General features: G+C 37.3%; 1 protein-coding gene across 3 annotated transcripts in view; it reads right to left on the bottom strand.

Annotated features, from left to right (window-relative positions):
* Nucleotides 1-24614, bottom strand: part of SEMA3C (semaphorin 3C) — a 112666-nt gene that overhangs the window by 41614 nt on the left and 46438 nt on the right. For all 3 annotated transcript variants that reach the window (XM_068189581.1, XM_068189582.1, XM_068189583.1), the window contains 4 exons: nucleotides 8110-8270; nucleotides 5659-5721; nucleotides 4245-4364; nucleotides 331-421 (listed from right to left, as the gene is read on the bottom strand). In XM_068189581.1, the coding sequence (XP_068045682.1) occupies nucleotides 331-421; nucleotides 4245-4364; nucleotides 5659-5721; nucleotides 8110-8270 (435 nt within the window). The remainder of the gene's footprint in view (nucleotides 1-330; nucleotides 422-4244; nucleotides 4365-5658; nucleotides 5722-8109; nucleotides 8271-24614) is intronic.

Below are 24614 nucleotides of genomic sequence, written 5' to 3'. Positions count from 1 at the left end.
TATAAATGCTAGACAGGGTAATGCAAAGCTGAAACTATTCCTGGGAAAAAATGTGCGATCTGGAAAAGGAAGAACCTTTTGTTTCCTCTCCCCCTTTTGTTTGTCTTTCTCCCCCTTTCAATAGCTTATTCCTGCATTTCATTTGTCCACCCACCTTAAGCTTCACACAAGCCTTGAAACATGGATGGACACACCCCTTGTGCCCATCAGCCAGACAAAAGGCACTGCTCCTGGGAGGCTGAATTCTGCTCCCTTGGGGTATTCCATCAACCCACCCTACACAAGACCATATGAGTTTAGAGCCCAGCAGCCTGGAGTATCTTTACTTACTGATCATAACAGACACCGTATTCACGTTAGGGTTGAAAGAACAGCGTCCCTTGCCTGATTCACACTTGGAGTCGATCTTGAAGATTTGTTCCTGCAAAGGAGATTTGTGTGTCACTTCTTATGTCAGAAACCATTACATCTAAGCTGGTTTTTATGCCTGGCTGTTTGCAGCATTAGCAATGCTCTATTAACAGTGCTCCACTGGGCACTTTCACTGTATGTTGGTAGTTTAACTCTTCTATTCAGAATTCCATCATCTTGTTAGATAACACTGACACATGGTTATTATCAAGACTCTTGTTATAAATTCAAGACACTGAATCAAAAAAATGTTCCCTCTGTTAAGGATAGGTTGACTGATCTCTGCAATAATATCCATGGAGATTGCTTCTGTGGTTTTGAAGTTATCATTTATTTTCTCTACACATTGGTGTATTTATAACTGTCTAGGGCATTATAATAAAGCTACTAGAACAATAATACATATAAAATAAATCTTATGAAGACTGTCATTAGATTATAGCATAAATCATTTGGTCTTTACTGAGCTATCAGACCTCCAAAAATCCCCCAAATGACACTTATTTTCTTCAATACCATCTCTTGGATTACTTGTAGAGCTCCAAATCCACAGTGATCAATTATTTATCTATACCTCTTACCATAGCCCGAAATCTCCTATTTTTTTTTTTTTAAGATATCATGGTGCAGGGATTTATTTATATATTATGTACTTTATGAACAGTAAATACATTTAGCAAAGTAGAAGCAATTTGGACTACAGCTAAAAATACAAACAATCTGAATATCTTTAGAAAATCTGTCCATTCTGGTGCAAGTCTTTACTTCTTGGTCCCAGCAATACCAGCAAAGTGTGCTCAGCAAGAAATGACTCAGACCCAAGCTCATTCCTTAAAAACTGCAGTCAGTAATGGCAAATATAAGCTGACCCAACACACACTGACTCCCACACACTGGGTATCAAACAGCTTGTTCTTAGGCTCCTACAACAAACTTCCAATCTTCAATAAAAAGCCAAGAGACACAATTACAAGGAAAAAACCCAACAACAACAAATAACCAAACTTAAACATTTCAAAAGAAAAACGTAGCTGACAAAAATTCCGAAGAAAGGCTTCTGTGAGACAGATGCCAACAATTATTATAGTTCTTTGAGAAAGGACAGCAACTCCTTATATTCCCTTTAACAGTTAATGTAAATCACAGGGGAGTGGGGATGTCACACAAGTCCCTAAGCAGCCATTTGGACCAGCAAATTGAAGATTACACCAAGTTCAAATGCACAGCTGCAGCAGGAAGTTTTCATATGATTGTTCCCTCTCTTTCCCCTCTCTTCAGTTTTGCCTAATTTAATCTCAGAGATTTTATCTATTGTTTCAGTAATAAACTCTCTAAACACTGTTAAAATATAAGTATGAAGTTTCTAATGTGATCTTGGGTGGTTTCTTTCTTGTTTCTTTTTCATTTCTAGATTATATGCAGCTTGATTCTAATCCATGTTTACTATATTAAACCACTATTTACCAATTCAAAATGCCCATTACTCCTCTACTAAACTAGCCCTAGGATTACACTTGATTTTCATATATATTAAACTACTATTTAGTCTAAAATTATTTCACACAGGGATTACACTTCCTTCTATTTGCATTTACTTTGACATTAGAATGTATCTGGATGACTAAAGGGGTAATTACCAAAGACCAAAGTGTTAAGTGTGCCAAAGAAGAAAATTAATTGTTTTATAACCTCTGTTTCAGGGAAAGAGGCAAAATTTTTCCTCAACAATGAAACCCCCATTTTTGTGAGCTTATGTGTGATCCTGGAGACAGAAGAGCAAAACAGGCCCAGTTCTTATGATTGTTGGATATGACTGTCAGGCTTTGTAGCTCCTAGAGAAAAACAGATGTGCTTTGTAAAATATTCATTTTGCACGTGCAAAAACAACATTTTGTGCATTGAAAACTGTACCACATTGAAGGTGAAATGATACAAGCAGAGGAAAAAATGAATTTTCACTAGTCCCATCAGCATTACATAGTTCCTCATTCTGCTCTATCAATTAGTCATGCACAGATATATGCAATGAGTTCAGAAGGAAATTCTTGGGTTTAAACTGTTATGCTATTGTTGGACTGTACAGTAATGGTTTTGAGCATGAAGTGCCTACAGTCAAATGTCTCACAAACTCCAGACGTCTGAAACAGCAGTTTATTTAATCAAATTGATCATAGGGCATGCAGCTATACAGACAGGCTAAGTGAAGCCGGTTCTGCTTTTCCAAATCATGAATCTTTACTTTTCATTTAAGAAATTCAACATCTTGCATCATCTGGAGATGTCATTTCCTGCCCTCCCCTCTGTCCCAATCTCATTTACAAACCGTCTAAAGTAATGAGATTCAAACTTCTCTGGGCTGCAACAGCAGTACTTAAGATGATAAAGAGTATTACATTAATTAAAAACAAATGAGATCACCGTTCATGTTTTAAATGATTTTTCGAAAAATAAAATAATGCTGGGGAAAGGTGATCCTTGTTTCATAATACATCAAAATAAGTTAATGCAGAATTTTTTAACCAGAAGGGTGGATTCACTTACTTAGTTCTGCTTGCTTCTGCTTTTAAATCCAGGCCTATAATCTCTACTTTTAGATAATTTAGTAGTACTGGAAGTGCAGTGATTCCAAGTGCATGTTCTGTTAAGGAAGCTGGAGCCAGGTAGGGATCTACCAAAAGTCACTGAGATCATACCATGCAAACTGACCTGGAGGAACATTGAGTAATCACCTCCCTGGCAACCTCTGCAGCAATCTTGAGTCTCGGCCAGAATTCCCATCCCACTCCCTATTAAATCAGTGATGAATTTCTCAGTGTCTTCCTGAGAAGCCAGCCCAGCTTTTAAAGCTGCCCTCACATGGCAAAGCTCCAGGTAGCATGCTCTGATCTTCCCTCCCAACACATCTGCTTCCACATTGTTCTGGAAAATATACTGCACACCCCTGTGCCTGCAGACATGAATCTGACCCAAAAGCTACTGAGGTGCTGTCTCCTGCTTAAGTGCCTGACTTTTTCCTTCTGGTTGCTTAATTTATTGCCTATTACATTTGCACATAAACAAACATTTCACTTTCAGATCAGGAAACTTGGACCATATACTTCTGAAACATCTGGTACTTATACTGAAAATACACTCAATGAAACTGAATATAGAAAAACTGGAGACCTACCTAGAAAAAGTATGATCTTACAGTGAAGAGAAACTTACCAACTTCATCTGGGCACCATCTTGTGGGGCAAAACTTGTGCAGTAGATAAAGTTCCTGGACTGGGATCGCAACTAGATGGTGTTAAGCTGAATTCCACCAAACCTAACCTTAATTGTTTAGCCAAATTAAGGGCTTCTCCACGGAGCCAGTAACACATGGAAGTTATAAAAATGGACTTTGTATTTTACTTTTCATCTAACTGGCTATTTCCTTTCAAGTACTTCTTGGGCATTTTTCCACTGAATGGTAGGAATGAATTCACCAGACAACGTCAAATAAAAAATACTATCAAATTTCGTATGACTGTGAACAGCCATCATATATTGGACATATATATATATTGGACAAATATTGTCCATATATTGGAAGAATATATTTTGGACAACCATCATATTTGAGGCATGGCTTTTGATCATGGCTTTGCTTCTAGCTGGTATCAGGTCAGAAAACTACGGACCTTTGCTCTTTTGCTATTTAACATCGGTGAAGGAACCACTGATTCTACGGGGACCACTACTGGGACCTACTGGGACCACTGATTCTTGCATTTTCAAAACTTTGAGATTTTGCTTCACACCAGCAGGGTGGACCACAAAGTGAGTGGACAGAATGAAAAGAGAGTTACCTCAGACCTGCGTCCCCTGTTGACGTAGACGCAGACGGGGCTGAAGGCGCCGCTGCCGCACACGTACAGGTGGGTGCGGTTGTATGACTGGATCACGCGCACAAAGTTCCCACAGCCGTGCTGCAGGAAACACAGAGAACAGTCACTCCACAGTGGCAAATGTTAGGAGATGTTGGGAACTCTAGAGAATAGACATGACATATAATTTTAATAGCATCATGAAAACAGCTACTGAGTTTGTCATTTTGCTGCCCTGGGAACTGGGCTCTCTCTGACTGAGCACCACAGATGAGTTATAGAGGAGTCCACGTAGCATTCCCACTTCCACACAGCAAGCCAATTTTCATTGACATGCTTCTCTAGCATGAGAAGAAGAAAGAAAGACCTCTACAGGAAACCAAGGCATAACCTTAGGAAGTTTCCTTAAGGACACCTCTGAAACAGTCTCTTTTTCCCCCTGATTTGCTCAACACAAATGGAGATAATTAAAAAGAAAGCAAGTCTAAATATCACTTTTTGCTATTTGTATAAGCAATTTATTTCCAGAACTTTAAACTGAGGTTTGCAGTCAATTGTTGCTTTGTGTGGAAGACAAACATCTTGCAATCAGCATGAAAATTAAACCAGAATGTTAAGAGCCATACGGTTCACAGTATTGGATTTACAGTTTTTTCCTTCCCTTTTGTATCTAACTCTTTCATTGTTTACTGTGATCAGGTGTTAATGCACTTTAGGTTGAAAATAGATTTTTTTAATGAATATTTTTTCTTACCCAGATCCCAGAACTGCTTTCATATTCAATCATCCAAACCCCACCCAAGACAGTGAGAACTGGACATGTTTTATGAGCACAGGGCTGGAAACTGCGCCATCAATCATCTTCATGAAAATCAGTAGTTAATCCTTGTTGAGCAGACTGCACTGGTTTATTTACTTTTAAAGGTATTCACATTTTTGGCTCAGCAGGAGCCAGCACCACACAATATAATCTGAAAACTGGTGCACAACTGGGGTCTTCAGACTGCAGACAGTGGGTACCACCCACCCTCACAGTGTGCTCCTGGGGGGTGCAGCCAGCCAGAGAATTTCCACACTGCAAAGAGCAGCTCAACAGGCTGTGCAGCATCACCCCAGGACATAGCTGGAAAAGTACTGTTACCTAGTTAGGTTAGTAACAACCAAAAAAGGTGAGGAAATGGACACTGCGTATCTTCTCCCATCTGTCAGAGTCTGGAGGTGCATTCTGTTTACATCGCCTGATTTTCCAGAATTTCACTTCATAGATTGGCTTGCAAAGCATTTCAAAAGAAAACTAAACAATTTTTTCATTTTGCTTTGGCTGCACTCAAGGTGCTCTTACTTGATTGCCAAGTTCCTAATTTGTGTGCATGTGTGCATGTGGATTATTACTTACTGTAGGATCCTTGCCAGCCATTTTGCACTCTTCAACCTTGTTTGCTGATGCTGGCCAGAAAATCTGTAAGGAAAGAAGTACTGTTCAAGCAGTATATTTATTACATAATTTAAAAAATTAATTTCACTGCCTAATAGATTAATAGATTAATTACACGAAGAGATTAATATATAGATATAATTTACACTTTGATTATAAGAAAAAAGGATTTTTGTTGATAAATAAAACTATCTTTGTCTTAGCATGCACTAAACCAAATCAAAGTCCAGGTGTTGGCTGATATATATAAAGCTTATTACAAATTTTTAAGGCAAATTAATCAATTTATTTAGATTTTTTCTTCTAAAGAGAGATTTTCCACCACTATTGCCTAAATTACTACCCAACTTTACTTTTTTTATTTTTACTGAACTTGTAGAAACACTTATTCACTCTTATTCACACTAGAAATAAGATTACTAAAATATTGAAAGAAAGGTTCTTTTTTAAATTATTCAATTTTATCATCAAAGGTTTCGCTAGATTATGGAAAAACCTACCTGAAATCTCAAGATTTCACATTAATTTCTTTCAGACAGATTTTCAAGAAATACTTCAATCTCTGAATGTTGATCTGTTTATCTCAAATTGTAAATATTTTGAGCTTCTTCCATTATTTATTTTGATTTGGAAATAGGAAAGACACCCATTACAAATTTATCCCCAGAAATCTAATAAGTGACTGATAACATTTAGCCTCAAGATAACATAAACAATAACATTAAAAGAGCTCTGTGTATATATGTACACATATATATGTAGAATTATGGATTTGAATGTATATCTATATAGGATTTCTACAGATATATAAGATCAGCAATGTGAATCTGTTGCTAAATAAACAAATGGACAGACTCTGTGGAATTGCAGAGATTCATTCTGAGCCTAATACTGGCTGATCACATTCACTGCCAGAAAGCTTTGTGTGTTTTTCCTTTCTGTTGGTTTTTTTTATTCTTTATTCTCCAAGCCTATATAAGCTGTTGAAATGCCTCACAGCTTTATACTGCAGAAAATATTTCATGCAAGAGAGGCCCTCCTATCTAACCAAACTCAGCACAGGATTAAACCCAACCTGCCAAGGACAGGAGGGAGAGCGCCATGCTGGGGCACAGCTCCTGCCAGAGCAGGAAGGCTGGATCACTGTGAGATGGAAATCAGCAAAAAGGTCACAGAAGGTATTTCAGATCCTAGAAGGCAGCCCCATTTCAGAGGGAGATTTGGGTACCATTAGGAGGAGGGAAGAACGCATTCACACCATTGAAGGAGAGGTATTTAATTTAAATGTGTAAGTTAGAATGAGCCTCCCCGGGCTCCCTGAACAATCAATTCAGGTGGACAGGCATGTCCAGAGGGTGATTCAGAGCAAAGCCTAATTTAACTGCGCTCAATCACTCTCTGGCAGGGCCCCTCTCTCTCCCCTGACACATTAAAAGCCTTGTCTCTTAAGGAAGGCATTTATCTTCCCCGCTGCAAGCCAGGTATCGCTGCCCCTCAGCCCTTCTGAGGTACACTAATAAAGCCCACAGATTAAAGGGCTGGATGGATTTGGTGGAACAATGATACACCTTCAGGCAGGGTAGTAGCTGTGATAGTCTAAAGACAGGCAAGACAAAGTCTGTAGACAGGTAATAGCTCAACAGCCAAGCTTCTGGGCACACAAGAACTTCTACAGGTCACCTATTTCAAAAGCAGAGAGGCTGAATTTCAACTGGATTTGGAGACAAGAGAGGAATCTGTAAGCATTTGACAACATTATTATTTTCACACAGAGGTTGCCTACTACTGTTTGGTGAGGGAACACAAAGTCCTTGGAAAACACCATCTCAGTAAGTGAGAAAAGCCAGAAAACAGGCAGCGTCAAGGGGTAGATGTGCGTCATGGTGCCTAAAAACCCCAAATAAAGTGTCTCAGCTACCCAACTGAAGGGCAAAAGCTGACACAGACATAACAGGAGATTGGAAAATAGTTCACTGATTAGGGTCCAGATCACAAAACATTAAAAAAAAATGTAGTATAAGGTTAAGAACAACGCTGTCCTTGCTTTTTTTCCCATATGGCCTGAGAATTATAGTGTGTATCTTCTTCTTCCTTGAGGATTCTTCTAAAAGTGCATCTCTGAACCATCTTATCTTGGAGAGAGGTGGAAAGTGTCAAACCATACAGATTTTCCTTGTGAAGCCAGGCCAAGCAGAATATTGCTTCAAAATGAGTAAATAGGTCAGTTTTAAACAGTGTTTGAGGAACAGCATATAGCTTCATCTGCACTACACATAAAACAAGGACTAAAAATTCCATAACGTGTGGGCATGGACTTCTGTGCAAAATAATCAAATGCTATTTTTTTTTGTCTTACAAAGAAAGGCATGGACTACAGCAATCTCAGATTCTCAAAATAAAACTTGAACTTACACTGAGGGGGTCTTGGCTTATATTGTTAATATTCAGAGACAGAATATGATCTTTACTCCCCACATAGATCCGATCCTGATCTTCATCCATCAATAATATCCTGTAATCCAGGGGGCTGTGGGATATCCTGTGATACTCAGAGGTCTTCGTTTCTTGCAGTTCTGAAATAGTAAAAACAGTAGCATAGTAAAGCAGTTCACTCACGTTTCTTGCTTCTCAGCTGCAATTCTTTCTAAATAAAGACATCTTTGGGCACAAATGGGGCCAGAGAGGGAAGAAAAAGCCTCACTGAACACTAGATAATAATAAAATGGCTGAGGTAAAACAAAGTTTCTTTTCCCAGTTCGAATACAATTATTTTGTACATTAAGTAGATAGATATAGCTCATAAAAATCAAGCAGTGCTCTTATTAATTCATCTAATTAATTTTTATTTTAATGGATATTATTATTTACAGCTTTTCTTTTTAAGGAACATAATTTATTAAATTAATCAATGGGTTCAATACATTCTGAAGTTTATGACTGCAGAAAACCCACAAGATCAATGAGAACTACATAAGAACCTTTTACTTCCTTTTCTTAACAGGGGGCTTCATTTAGAATAGGTTTTTATCATTTTCAAGGTCAAATTTTACTTTGCTCTTCATCATAATGCATGGCTTACTTAAAAGAAAAACAAAATTATTCAGTCAAGCCAAAATGCATCTGTTCATTGAGTTGTTTGTTTACTGGTTTGAACCAAACTAACAGAACTGTAGAAGGAGCTCTATTTTTCTACAAAGTGAAGTGAAAACATCCTTTGATCTCAGCAGTGCAGGATCAGGCCTGTTACAGGAATAGCATAAGCAACTGCAATATAAGGAATACTTGCTGCCTTCAAGAAAGCTCAGCCTTCCCATCTTTGCTTAGCCAATATATTTTGGGCCCCAGTCAGATTGCTTTACTTTTCAGTAATTACAGAAGGGAGATTTCTCAAGAGCTGAGAGTGGAAAAATAAAACCTTAATAATCAATTTGTCTTTGTTAAAATATTTAACATATAATTATGCTTTATTTCTTCATGAGTGTTAGGACTGAATTGTGTTCCCTGTGATTCTATGAAAATGAGCTCTGCTATAATGTATATTCATAAATGTAAGATCTGAACTCACAGTTCTCAGTTGCAAACTTTGTCTGGGACAATATGGCTTGTCACTGTTGGTAAAGGTTTTTTAAAAGCAAAGTTTTTTGCTTACTCATTCCCTATGGAAAACAGTAAATGTCTTATACAAAATTAGTTGTCTGAAGCTACTGATGTTTTATAAAACAAAACTCTCAAAACAGAAAAAATTGCTGTATATGTGCTCTATTAAAAAAAAATTCACCAAAAGAAGTGTGCCTAAAGTATGCACCTTCTGCAAAACATATATTTAGCTAAAAGCAATTTTTTTAAGTACTTGGAGAGCCATTTTTAATAGCAGGCAAAATTTGAAGTCCTAGGATCCATACCTGTCTAGTAGAGAACTAATGATTGAAAGAACACTTATCAGAATATAATTTGCATTGATAAATATGATACATAACTCCAATTAATTAACTACTTTCATAGGAAGATGAAAAATATCTCCAGTTACTGAAATATAATTGTGTTCTGATTAATTTAGATGTGAGACAGGTTTCAGGAGCTGAGTTTCCTACATGCACTTATTTATGGTAATATAAAAAAAAACCCTAAATAGTATTTATCTTGTGCCTTGACAACAGATAAACATACAATCAAGATTTACAATCTGTGCCTAAAAAACTGAAAAAGAACTTAAGTATATATGAAAATTGTTCACAGTACTTTCAGAAGTCTTTTTTTAGTGCTTGAGAAATCAACTGTTTTTCTTCACTTTAAAAAACTCCTCCCTGTAAGCTTAGCTAGGATTGTCTCATGCCCCTGGGAAACTCACCAGCACAGTGCCATTAACACCAGCACCTTTGGCCCTCTGAAATTCTCACAACCAGTCTCAGGCACTCATGCTCATCCCTTTTCCTGGGGCATTACTAACCTTACCCTAACACTTGGAGGCTGAAGGTGAAACTGAACCTTCTCCTAACTGTACATTTGATATACCAGGAAAGCACAGACAAACTGGGATGGTTTCCCACCCAGCACGGGTAAAATGTGAGCACAGCGACTGCACCACAGGATGTCCCTCCTTATTGCCCCATTGAGTGACAGTGGTTGACAATGAGAACACCATGGCTGATGTAAAAGATCATCATGATCATGATGACTGCTTTCAAGCAAGAGACAAAGACGGCAACAGATTTCCACAACTTTCATTTATCAAAATCCATTATTTTCTTGGAATTTTAACTTCTTTGAAATGGTATTATTCTTTCCAAGGCTCCTGAAAGATAATCTGCCTCCATCGAGTTGCTAATGCAAGGAACACCTTATGCCAGGTTACTAGACTATGGAAACTCGATACCATTCATAAGAGGAAGGAAAGCTGTGAAACAAATACTCTCACAATGATTTATTAGTTTTATTTGTTTTAATACTGAAGCTTACACTTATTACACTTTCTGGGCTACTCAAACAAGTAGGGAGGGAATTTAAACAAATTTTATTTTCATTCAACAAAATTTACCACACAATCACCCAGGAAAATTTGATTTTTTAAAAGATTTAATATGTGGTTGTTGTTGCTAAGAGAAAGTAGTGGCTGCAAAGGTGCTGTAAGTTCTTTCACATTCCCTTTTATTTCTCTCAAACAAAAGTTTTTGGCAAAAAATGAAGCAGACATTTACTGATATTCAGAGCAATTCTATTCCATGCTTTGAGAACTTAACCAAATACTGAAAGCAGAAAAACCTACATAGAGAATGATGCTACAGACAGCTCTGTAAATATTAAAAAATTTATTTGACAATAAAACAATATACAAGTAACTTTCATCCTTTATGATACAAAAATAATCTTTGCTTGTGGTTTTTCTTCATCAGTTGGTGAATTTTGCCTTTCCTCAGGGATAAAACCAATACCAATTTGATCCCTACTGTAAGAAATCTGATCTTAAAGGACAGGTTGTTTTAATGAAGAAACAAACGCTTCAATGAATTCCCTTTCCAGAATTATGCTTATTATTGAACTGCACATTTTGGAGATCCCAAGGACTGGGAGTTTTCTCTGTACACAGTGCACAGCTTACTGACAATTAGACAGTTGTAGTCCTACTCCTTAATTATCCTTCTAATCCACCACAAAAAGAGTATTTTTTTAAAAAGCCATGTTCTCACTGAAGAAATAACAAAATATTTGTGTAATATCTATTACTGACATCACAAAAGCCATTGAAACAAACCTAAATATTCTTTCCAGAACAAAACAATTTCAGCTATTAGAAACAGGGTAGCCAGGGAAGTGTAGTTATCTCACACAGTCTATTGTAACCAAATTGTCCAGCCTGCATTAGGATAAATGAGCTAGATCCATCAGGCAGTCCTCTGAATGTCTTATTTAATCACTCAACCTCAAACTTTCATCACTCCTTAATTCAAATTCACTGGAAGCACAATGTTGAAAACAGCCTGACTCTCCAAAACTAAGAAATATATTAATCTCTAACATGTAGAGGCAAGACCCTACGTGACTTCCTTGGTTGACATCTTATAAAAATGTTTGATGCATTTGTTACTGAAATGAATGCAATTTTTAGCAGGACTTTCCCAAAATATAAATTCCTTTTTGCAGACTCCCATAACCACTTATTACTGAACGTTCGACATAATCAAGAATGATTTCAGCATAACCAAGAATTATCTTTATGTTGCAGGGTTTGGTAGGCTATAGCTATAGTATGCAAGCATCCCTAGCCCGAGTTCAAAGCACTGAATTAATCCACTGATAAACTGTGGATAAACCATGACACGTGAGAGACTGCATGCAGTCATGCCTGCACTCTACCATCCCTGGATTTCCAGCCTAGGCTTCTTTCAGCAAGCTAGGATGGTCTGTCAAGCTTTTAATTTAGGATCCCCTGTGGGAGAGTGCAAGAAACAATATGCTTTCCTCCTCTTTCCTGCTGGCATAAGGATTCAGTCTCAGAAGCCTGTTTATGGGGAAGTTCAGAGCAAAAGCAGAGATCTGGTGTCTGTGCTTCAGAAACAATCAGAGAGTAAAGCGCAGCAATCCATTCACACAAGCACCACAGAGATGGGCACAAACACAGCTTTCCAGGAAGATGGGCTCTATCTCCCCAGGGAACCTCTGCCATCCAAATTGGCATGGATTTTATGTAGCCCTAGTGATGTGGAAGTCAGCAATACAACAGTTTTATTTTACATTCTCATGGGGTGTGGGGTGCACAAATCACATGCCTTGTGTACATCTAGCAGCAAGCTCAATGTTAGCCTCTGATTATGGAGGCTGTAAAACTCTCTTAAGCCTCATTAAACCCTGAGTTTGTGCCAACAAATATGCCAGCCCATGCCAAATGTGAGACTGCAATGTAAAATCTCACCTTCTAGGAATTGGAATGAAACCAATTTTCTTTTTCATTTATTTTCATTTTTTTTTTTAATAGAAGTAAGTATTTAAGTAGAACAATGTTTTTGCTTATAACATCAAATGGAAATGCTCCCCTTTTGCCCACAGGTCATGTTTAAACAGGTGAAAGAGTAATTTGGACATACAGACACTATGCATAATGTTGCTACCACTGAATGGAACGGCTATGCATTTTAAGAATGTGAGTGATATCTGAGGTATTTGCAAAGTTACCAAAAATAATTTTAAAAAACCCAAAACCAAAAAACTTCAGCCAGAAGAAAAGGTCTGCTTTACTTAAATTTAAATATTTTCCTTCCTACTTTGTATTTACAAATTTCTCCGTTTTGTAACATTTTAGCAGAAATTATTGGAAAAGATTTAGTTAAACAGTATCAGTTTTCATAGGAATCGAACAATTTTAATTATTGTTTTCTTGGCGTTATTTTAAATTTTTCTAGTGTAAAGACATGGAAGAAATAAATGCATTATTTTTACAGTTTACACAGCACTTGTGGAAATAGTCTGCTATAATACTGCAAGTCTGAGAACACCAGTGACTACTTTTTCAATTTCATGTACGGAAAGAGAATAAGTAAAGCGAGGATATTTCTTTCCAAAACTTCAGAATGAGTCACCTTTGCACTGTCAATATTCCTTTTCTTTGAAGATATATGTATTGATTCCTTCTGCGTAAGGGGTTGAGATAAGGGAGCTGCTGAAGTATTTTGCCCCTGCTCATGCAGTGCTCAAACTAAAAGCCATCCCTCATCCATTCTCAAGCGGATCCCATTGTGAATGGGGACACAGCCATCTCACCAAAGAGCCGTAAGTAGCCACATGTGCTACTGGCCAGTCCCTTGTGTGCCTTAACCACACAGGGCCCAAAAAGGCTCAGATGGACCTCTGACCTTTTCTTTATCTCTTCTTCACGCATGAGAGTTTTTACTCTTTTCTTTACTGCTGTTACAATGAAATCTGGCTTTTAATAGAAGAGGCAATAACTTCATAAGAACTAGAAATCAGAGATGTGCACACTTGCTTCTGAATCCATCTGAAAGGGGTTTAATTGTATTTTTATTAAAAAAAAAGTGAAAGGGGAGAAAATAGATTTACAAGTGCTCATAAAATCACATGCTAATTAACAAGATCATTTGAACAAGATAGAAGAATGGAGTTCAGATTGCACAGGCTGAAACAGAACCCTCTTTTTGCCCAGAGCTAAAATGTATAATCTGCTTGAAGGAAACTTAATTGCTGCATTTGGAATGAGAGTAAATAACAAGGAAATGTCAATTATATCTAAACATGATCTGGTTTAAATATACACCTTGAACACTTGTGGGTGTATTTGCTACGTGAGTTGAGAGTGAAATTTAAACATTACTGGACTGAGATAGTGAAGTCTTTTATAAAGGGGAATCAGAGCACCAAGGTGAAGTCTTCAGAGAATCAGGCCCAGAGGTGGCTCTAGCATGTCTGAAGAACAATTTGTCACCTTGAGCAGCTTAACATATACATTAGGAGCAGTAAAACACTCAATAGCTCTTTGTGAAGGGGACCATGTGTTGATAGGAAAAGACATACCAGTTAACAGTTGACCTTAAGCAGAGCATTCACATATGTCAATAGATTTTCTTTCCACAATTTGCAAGATAGAAATCCTGAAATCCTGGTAACTCACAGACTTAAAAAAAAATCACAATCGAGTATTAACTGGCTTTTAACACTGTGCCTTTTAAAAAGTTGTACCAAAAGGGAAATAATTAATGACAGAGTGCTGTTTTATTAAAATTACAGAAATCTGTAACAAAATTTTTCATCTTTTATTTAGTACTTTGAAGGAAAAAGGAGGGATAGATCGTCTGAGGTGTGGGCAGCTGCCAGTTTTGTGCAGAAGGAATGTGCTTTCTAAGCAAAAGCAAACACGAGAAGAGAAAGCCACTTACTCGTGTGTGGCAAAATGTATTAACATGGCTTTGTGGCACACTTATCAACCCAAGACATCCCACGACATTCCATGCCTCTTTATTGAAGCTTCAAATTATGAAGAAGAGGTATGATTTCATTTTCGCAGATACTGTCATGTGAAATCATACCACATTCCACAACGGAAAACCCACTCCAAAACAAAGAGGAAAAATGTGTCAATGTTTTTCAAACTGCAGTTACACAGCTATCCTAAGTCTTGCCAAATATTCCAGTACTGAGATTCCTTCATTGAGCATTATGCAAGACCACCCACACCCTCCAGCCATCTAGTCTCACTAGGTTGTAGACACTTTTGAGCATAATAACATCAGGTTATTTCTCCATTTACCTCACTGTAAACCTCGAGTAACTCCTCTGAAATCTGTATAGGTACTTCAATAAAAACATTGAAAAGTAGGCTTCCTTTTTTTTAGCAAGTAGTGTGCAGTTATGATTTTATATAAATACAATTTGTATGCTTTATTTCAGAAGATGCTACAAATACTGCCATTCTACAGAACTTTATAGGAGATATCCTATTTTTCAAGTATTACCTTGTTCTTTACTGCTCATTATTATCCTGTCCAGGCCTTGTTCTCATTTTTGGTCCCAAAACAAAAGGGACAACTTTGGCAAGCATGGAGAGCCATAAAGACAGGCCAGCTGGGTTTAAGATCACTGTAGCCGAGTTCTCCATGTCAGATGGGAGCCAGTCTCCTCCAAACCTTGTGTGAAACAAGCTTGTGTACAACAGCTCTGCAGCATGAAAGCTGCTCTCCAAGAGCTGCATACTTCAAAGTCTGCACAGTTATGCAGAATTTACCCTTTGGTTGCTTTCCAAAAGCCATGGAGAGAGAGAGCCCTTGCCACACTGCCCAAAGGCTGCAGAAGCTCAGCCTGGATGCACTCAGTGGCTTTACCATTGGCACTAGGGATAATTTTGTTTTCCAGATGCAGGAGTGAGAAGCTTTTGGTTGCCAAGAATGACATTATTTTTGAGACAGAGTGAGGGGAAAAAAGCCACACCCCTGGAGAAGTCAGACAGATTCCACATAGTTTTACTTCTTCTGGGAGAAGTATATCTCTTCACTGTAAACTCTTGTGTTTTCTCTCTTCTCTTTTTTTCTAGTGGGCCACCAATCACAGCACTGGAAGAATGGCTGTGCTTCTTCCTGTGATGCTCAGGCACACAGAGAAATGTTCCAAGTAGTGATAAGACTAACTGGACAGCTAAACCCCTGACTGTATGCAGACACTGAAACTCTTTGATACAAATTTACAGAGAGATATGAAAAATGGAAGAAAGTGAATTATTGTAATTGTCTGCCCCCCAAAAAAAAAATTAAGACTGAAACTTGTGATAGTCTCCAAGTCAGAACTGGGAAACAACATGAGATCTGGGAACTGTTTTTCCAAATCATACATCTTCATCCTATTTGCCACTAATGGGTTAGCCACTGGGAGAACGTCTGAGTTGACTTCTCTTTAGTTTTGCATCTCATTCAGGCTATTTCTTTTGTGATAAAAGCAAACCTTTTAAGGCTTAGTTTAAAGTACCTGACTATTTACTCCCCACAAACAGGTCAGATGATGTCAAATGAGACAACTTTGAATATTGGGAAGGGAAAGAGAGGAACAGGAAGAGTGTAAGTAAAGTTGGGGCAAAGGTAGGTTGATTTACTACTAGAAATTTCTGTCTTTGCAAATTTATCTTTTTGTTCAATCTAAGTGAGTACTCTGCAGATATACTGAGGTAGTCTGTAGACAGTGAAGACAGAATTTGGCTTTTGCAAAACTGACAGCTACGGGGGAGTAGCAGTGTGCAGTTTTGAGATGTTAATACATCTTTGCTGATTATGTGACGCCATCTGTAGTGAAGATCTATCAAATGTTTCAGAATAATCAACACCTGAAATAATGAAAGTGTTATAGCAGTCTCCCAACTTCTTTTCAGACTGAAAAAGCTCTTAATATCACCTCACATGTAGTCCTTTTCTCTCTGAGCATATTTTCACTAAGCTGCCGAATTATTTGTTACCAGAGCTAATAAAAACTCATTGAGAAAACACAGTTCATCCACTGAAAAATTTCATTATGGTTTCTTTAATAAAGTAAGAACCCACTTCACTCTGGCAAGGCACAGGAACCCTTTCCATTATATTCCTTTCTCTCTCCCAAAGAGCAACCTCCCCAGAGATTCAGCAAGTCTCTCTACATCTACAACTGGCATTATTGCCCTTGCTGCAATAATCCTTGCCTTTATTGATGTTACCAACTGCACTGCAACTTTAACCATGCTACTTTATCCACAGATCTCCTTAAAACATATCGTTCCTATCTTCACTAGTCACTTCTCACCACTACTCTGTACAAAATAGGGCAATTTAGTATATGCAGGCTTGGTTACAGTTTCATTATTATTATTATCAATTTAATCAAATTAGGATTAGCTATCGGGCAAACATCAGGCATAAAGAGATCAAGCTAAATCCCAGTGCTTAGCTTTCATTCATTCTTCATTAAAATAATATAAAATTTACCCAGTTATGAGCTGAAGAAACTTTGGAAGGCGGTATTTCTCATTCAAAAGAACTACAGTAATAAATTTGTTTCAGTTGACTGCTGAACTAAAGGGCAGCATTTTTATACATTAAAAAAAATTAATTTAGTGAGATATTCATAAAAACAGCCAAGTTGCCCATAGCAAAATCAGGCAAAGAAGTATGTGGCATGGTGGGTATCAGACACAAATAGGTAAACCACTGCTTCTTTTTTGGTGTGTTTACTTGTTTCCTCAGTATCAGTATGTCAATGGGATGCATATACCTGTCTAAATACTCTTGTCTATATATCAGATAATCATCTCTATATACCAAGTCAAGATAGTTAGCAAGCTCTGCTTTACATCTGGGAAGGATAAAAGAAGCACTTATTCTCACTCGACTAAGTGAGAAAACAAAGCAGCTGGGGGTCAACAAATGGCATCCCCTGCTCAGTGAACCTTCCATGAACCTCTAGTTCAACACGATGCCAGAAGGGTCATTATATCAGAGATAACAAATTTCACCAAAAGCAACAGCCATGCTCGATTCCACAGTCATGTCACAACTGCATTTATCCAAATCTTCCATTGTTATTTCTATTTACAGAAATCTTAGAGTAATAGAATACTTTTCCACAATATTCTTAATGCCTTTCCTCTATTTATTTGTTGTTCTGTATGCTTTAGTAGAGTACCCAGTGTACTACCCCTTGCAGCCGAATTTGAGCTCTTGGATTTAATTTTATTTTGCAGCTGCAAGGCCACCCAACCTTTTTCATTGACAGGAAGCAAGCTGCTTTCTGGACGTGGGTGTTTAGGATGCTTTCTGAAGCCAAGGAAAGTTTGGTTTGGGAGAAAAGCAAATGTCAAGCCTTTCTTTAAATGTCTAAGCAGTTGGTTCTTTTTTTTCTCTTGAAATAGATTTTTCTGGTATATTAAATACATTCAAGCCTATTGGAGGAACAGCCATGTGGTTTCATCAGATTTCACATTAGGTGTTTTTTTGTTTTTTTTTTTTTCCTCAAATTACTGTTATGACCCAACCTGCTTCACTGAATATGGGATTTGGCCACATCCCCCAGAGGACTTCAGTGGTTGGACACAACTGGAAATTTTTAATTTCATCATCAGTGTTTTCTGCTTGTGTTGCTGAACATCATGGACTGTTATGAGTTTCATATTAAATACAATATTTTTGTCAATATTAATTAAGACACAGGGTGTATTTTGTTTAAATATCAACTTTAAAAATAAATTTCTAAGCATGTGTGCAATAAAAATTATTCTATTTAAACTTAGGTTTTTTCTGTATGGATTTGGCTCTGTCACTGCCAGGTGTCATTTATAGGATGTGGCTGTCCCTACTGCTGGCTCCTGGGAGCAGGAGTGCTCCAAGCCTGCGGGCAGCCATGCTCAGTGGGCAGCACAATTGCTGTTTAAACACACAGAACACAAACGTTTTTCACTCTTTTTCGCACCATGAAGACTGACACAAAGAGTGAATTTAGGAGCACATTCCAGAGCTGCATGCTACCATCAATCTTCAAGTGATCACCAGCTGGTATTTGGGTGCACAATAAAAGTCATGTTCAGTGGGCTGAGCACAGCCTGGTGGATTAGAGTCCTCTCAGCTCTAAATCCTGTTCTGTGGTTATTTTGCTTTTTGACTTTAGACATAAACTCTCTGACTTACATATGTAAGGTGAATGCAACAGTTCGGTACTTATTTGACCGGGTTGTTTATTGGATTGCACTTTGTAATGTACAAAAAAACCTTTGAAATGAAAATGAAATAGCTGGATGAAGTTATTTCAAACGTATTTCATATGCAAAAAGAGATATTTTTTGTTTGTTTGTTTGTTTGAAGTCCAGATGCTTCAGACTTAATAAGCTCAGCCAAAACTGTGGTTTGCATTTAAGAGATAACTTTTATGCTTTTCTGTTTATATTTAATTTGAATGGAAAGCCATTAAAATAAATAAACCTTCTGCAGTCACTCACTCCATGTTTAAACTAGACTTGCCATATTTATTCATCAAGATGGCCATTTAGAACTTGGCCAAAAGTGGGGAAAAACGTACAAGAATTCTCTTATTTGCATTCACGCAGATAGGAAAAAAAACAAAACACCTACTTGTTTATATTCAACTTTCAGTTATGAAACATCTCATGATTACAACACTATCTCTTTCAGATAATGGGAGGCTCTAACAGAACTGAGAAATTAATGTATTTGGATATGCTGAACCACAGCAAAGAGAAAAAAAAAAAAGACATATCTTTGCTTCTAGGAAAAAAGGCAGAGAAGTCAAGATAAGTAACGTACTCAATAAAATACTGTGTCAGCCTCCTACAGGTCCAGTATAGAAACTGGAGGTTCTAGGAAGGAAGGATTCAATCAGCACACCAAACCTGAAGGGTATTTAGATTCCTGACAGATTAAAATTGGCACACTGCAGGTACAGGACAGGAAGTGGCAACAGGATAGAAATCAACCACAGTCATCCCCTTATCTCTACAGCAAACTACTCACTGTAGCAGAGGAGGATGCAAATATCCTCAGTATATAACTCTGTGCCCTTAATCCTTAAACAAAAATTGCATTAATTTAAAGGCAAAAATCATAGATTGTGTCTCTTCTGTATGTCCTGTACTTATATTTTGGAAGCACAAGCAAAATAATATGGCCATTCATTTAAAGTGCAATGTGCAAATATGTAGAACAAAGGAGATTTGTTTCATGATCAGAACAGGGAACTAACTATATGTATGAACTCCTGGGCACTTGCTCTCTGACCTTGAACAAATCTCTCACCCTCCATTTATGTCAGTTTAACCATCTGCTATATGTTTATAACAACACTTACCTGTCCTTCAGAATTACTATCAAGTTCAGTTAATGTATGCTTGTTAAAAAAAACAACAAATTAAAGGGATTTTTATGTTCAAGGTAGCATTCTAATTCAAGTTCCTGCTAACCATTTAGGCTTATTGAATAATAGATTTAAATCACTGTATTTCACAGGTACACATACTTTAGTGTTTCTCTTTTGTATAAAGCAATGCTGCCTAATGCACAATCCATTTTAGCTCCATTAAATAGATGTCATGAATTTGATTGCTGTAGAAAGAAAATATCCACAATGTGATTGTGACAAAGCAAATAGAGACAGTTCTGAATAGCTTTTAATCAGCATTTGTTTACTAAAGGCATGCTAACTTCAGTAGATTTGGCTGTGAGGAGGAATGCCAAATAGTGACCTTTTGAACTCACATTGGATGAAAAATATTTTCAGCAGGTTTAAGTCCTTTAGCTGGTGTTTATTAAATAGGGCTTTCACCATTATATAAGACATATTTTGACTGGTTCCCTTAAATAGCTTCAACTTCATAGCATTTCACAGTATATTTTCATATTTATATTTTTACAAACTTTTTCTCAGTTATGAAAACTAACATTTATTCTAATAACTTTTAGCTTTGTTAAATGATCTCTCATAGCTGCTCCTCTTGCTCGGCTCTGTTTGCTATTCCATGCTGGGTTACTGGGTGGTTTACTGGCACTGCAAGTTCCTAGAAGAAGGGGTCTCTTACATCAGATGCATATTTAGTGTAGAATAAGTAATTTAAACTTATTTTTATGTATTTTGATGGCAATCTATTATAATGCCTAAATATTATCAATGAAGACACTACAATCTAGTGATACTGATCTTTTCCATTTGTGCTACAGAAGTTATCAAATTGACTCTTGCTATGTGAGTATCATTAGCCTGAGAATTAAAGCACTTTACACAACACTGGATTTTATTTGTCCTGTAAAAACTATTCATAGAAGCAATCAGAAGGTGACTTTTCATAAATGTCAGAAAAAACCATGCAATGATTATTGCATTATAAATGTTTGCAGGTTCTGTCAGGCTGCACGTATTTAGATGCTGCTTACAGATAAATGATCACTGTCCAGCTCCTGTGATTATTACTGGCTTTCTCCTTCAGTTCTGCTTCCCTTTCTCCTGCTCTCTAATAAGATAAAGGACTATCCTTTCAGCTAGTATCAACTTATACATACCAAGTGGGTATGAGAGAGCCCAGGTCCAAGCGATAACATTTATTTTTCAAAATTATAAAATGTTGCTGCTGATAAACAGTTTCTGTTCTGTGTCTTGGCCCCCAAATTATTTATACCCTGCAAAAAATCTGCTTCAAGTAGCTGATACCAAAAATCCCTTTAGTTGTTCACACAGGGCATTTTAAATCTCTTGCAGAGTTATTTATAACTATTGTATTACTGTAATTAAAATAAGACCTATCAATTACATTTATTAATAACGTTAGTGTGTGCATGTCTGCCTAGCAAGTGACTATAGAGTGCAATTTGTTTGAATGTTTTCTCTGCTGCAATGATACTGCTACTCAGGAAATATTAGTACTTAGCTAGATTTAAATGAACAAAGAAAACTATGTCAATGGCCTTGTGGAAAATTTCTAATCAGAAATGAGCAAGTAGTTAAACAAACTTGCCTCTGTACAGAAGAAAAAAAAAAGAATATAAATGATGATTAGATATGAGAACATAAAAAGATGCATTACCAATCTGGAATAGATAAAATATTGAAATATTCCCAGAATCTCATCTCTTTTGCTATATTGATGCTGTTTAGGTTTTGCCTTTTTTCTTTTTTATGTTCTCTGTCTTCTTCACACATAGATTTGTAGCTTTGTAGTCTATTGTATTAGTGATTAGTTTTCCAGTACTTTTCCATGGCATTTTCTTAAGCAGAAAGACAAAACAAATGCCAGAGCTCCAAGCCCAGGGAGGTACAAGGCTCTGTGGTATCTTGGTTCTTCCTGGGAACCAAAGCCGAGAACAACTCTTCCAGATACACTCTCATTGGAAAAGTACAACTCGTACTAAAAGGGGAGCTCCAGAGAAGGGGCTTGACCTGGGGGGGAATTGCATCACCACTTGTCCTCCTAATTGGTGCTTTTTATCAATTATGCTAACTTCCTGAAACCTATAAGAAATGTACTCATCCCTGGGCAGGTGGGCTTTTGTGGACATCTTTCCACAACTGCTCCTGAAGGCCTTCAAATAAAGACCCTCTTTTGTATTACCTCCTCACTAAATTATCTCGACTTTCATTTCCAGGTTGGGCAAAAGGCAACGCTATGTCAAGGTGAAGAGCACTCAATTATTGTGGGTGTGTAGGTTAGCATATCCCACTGTGATAAGGGCCATGGTATTTCTGTTTCCATTTCATGACACAGATGATGATGCTCTTACTTCTTTTGTCTCAGTTTGTGAATTCATTAAATCAACACATTTTTCCTATGTCATGCCTCTGAAATTATAGTGAGTAGTTTATAAAAGTCAATTGACTCAGCTTGTAGCTGGCATCAACCAGGTTCTTCTCACTGAAACAATGTACTTCTTGTAACAAATACCTCTTAGATTAACTTGAGCTCTGCTACTGGACAGATGCAGAACCATAGATGCATCATTACATCTGCCTACTTCTCCTTTTGGCTTTGGTCTATCTTGTTTATTTGGATTATAAACTTCTCAAGATGGGGCCACAGACAGCAGCTTCTGAATGCCTGTGCAGAAGGACAAGGGTGGCCTATTACATAACGTCAGTTTACTGCAATATTGACTTTAAAAAAAAGGTTTTATAGTGGCTTAAATACTTTGGAAAGGGGTACATATAAACACCTCCTCCTTTTAAATTAGTTTTTTAAAAGTGCTTCTGGCAGTAAGATTTTATGTCCCGTGTTTGCATTTTGAACTGACTGAGCAATGTTCCTATTGGAAACTTCGGTAGCCTCCAGTCTGCTTCATCTCTTGGGAGGTCCAGGGCAAATACGTTATCATTGCTATTGAGTCACTCAACCATAGCAACAACCCAAGCCAATGCCAAATCCTCTCAGGCTGTTAGGATTGCAAGCAATCTAAGCATCATCTTCTGGAGCAAATCAGCAGGCAAGGAAAACACAGGAAAGTGACATGTAACAATTGGCTTTCAATATTAAGCAAGGAATGTCAGCAGAAAGTCAAAAATATCTTGTATGGCAGCATACACCACAGGCCCAAAGTCAGGATTGCCACTTAGTTACAACAGACCTGCAAACATTCTAGGAGGAGAAAAACAAGGGTATTCTTCCAAAAACAAATGGCTCCCTCACCCTTTCTGACTCAGGGAAACATAAGCAATTAAGGGCAACTCAGGAGTTCCATGTTAAGAATTCCAGGTTATCTGAAGGCAGGGGCATGGCTTGCACTAGTCTCCCTTTTGCACTAATAAAGCTGAATTCCAAAGAGGTATGAGTTTGTACATTAGCTGATTGGGCACGCTGGGCAGAGTCATACAGTCTGCAGAAGGCATCTGAAGTACTGAATTGAGGAGACCAGTTTGTAGAAGCTCTGTATATTCTCATTAAGAGGGAAAATCAGAGGGTTAAAGCGAGAGGGGGAGTAGCTTAGAGTCTCTAAAACTCCATCTGAAGTAACCTGCCATGATTTATTGAGGTGAAGCAGAACCCAAAGAGATAACTCCACTTTACAAATAGTTGTCAGTTTGCTTGATCTGCCTAAGGTCATACTTGAAGGTGACAATTCCCCATGAAATCTCAGAACAGGTGGAAACTGTAAGTCCTTGAACTAAACATCGTGGGCATTCTTCAAAATACCAGGCCCATACCAGGTCAGTAGGTATGTATGTTTTCTTGCAAGTATTTAAAAATGCTGCAGGGTCATCCATGACTTATAGGAATCATTGGCAATATAAAGATAACAAACTGTAACTTCAGTTAATAAAACTTCCTTCTTCCAAATTCCTTTTATGCCCTTTCAAAGAGATAATCACTTTGAGAGATGATCCCTCCTTTCTAGATCTTTCCCTCTGCCCTCATATCATTCGCAATCAATGGAATTCACAAGATTCCACTGAAAGACTGGTGGGCATATTTTCCATAGGGCAAGGCTAAAAGATTGAAATAAAACAGGAAACTCTAAAAAATTTAAAAAGTGTACAAGAACAAAATAGGGGCAAATTTTAATCTGATAAAGTTGTAATATGGTCTCCTCTGGAAAATATTAAGCACTTAGAGTTTAACTGAAAACATACAAGAATTTCCACTAGGTCTTCTCAGGGATGTAAACTAAGCATCATTAAATGCTCTGTTGGACCAATTTTTAATTTCAGGTAAAAAAGAAAGTGAAGAATAACAATCACTTTTGAAGGAAAAGAGAAAGCAAGGAAATTAAAATATTGGGTTATTTATTAGAAATAAAAATATTTATTTCAATGTTTTAAAATACAGAGCAGTGTATTACTGGAAGATAGGAAGCGAAATTTTATCTGGTTGTACAGAAACACTGGGCTGCCACAATAAAGTACTGCTATCCCAGCAGAGGAAATAATCAACAAGAAATAAGAAAGTTATGGAGGAAAAAAAACCAAAGAAACAC

This window comes from Anomalospiza imberbis, chromosome 5 (assembly GCF_031753505.1).
Source record: "Anomalospiza imberbis isolate Cuckoo-Finch-1a 21T00152 chromosome 5, ASM3175350v1, whole genome shotgun sequence".
NCBI lineage: Eukaryota > Metazoa > Chordata > Aves > Passeriformes > Viduidae > Anomalospiza > Anomalospiza imberbis.
Note: the sequence above shows the minus strand (reverse complement) of the source record. Positions and strands in the feature narration are given on the sequence as shown.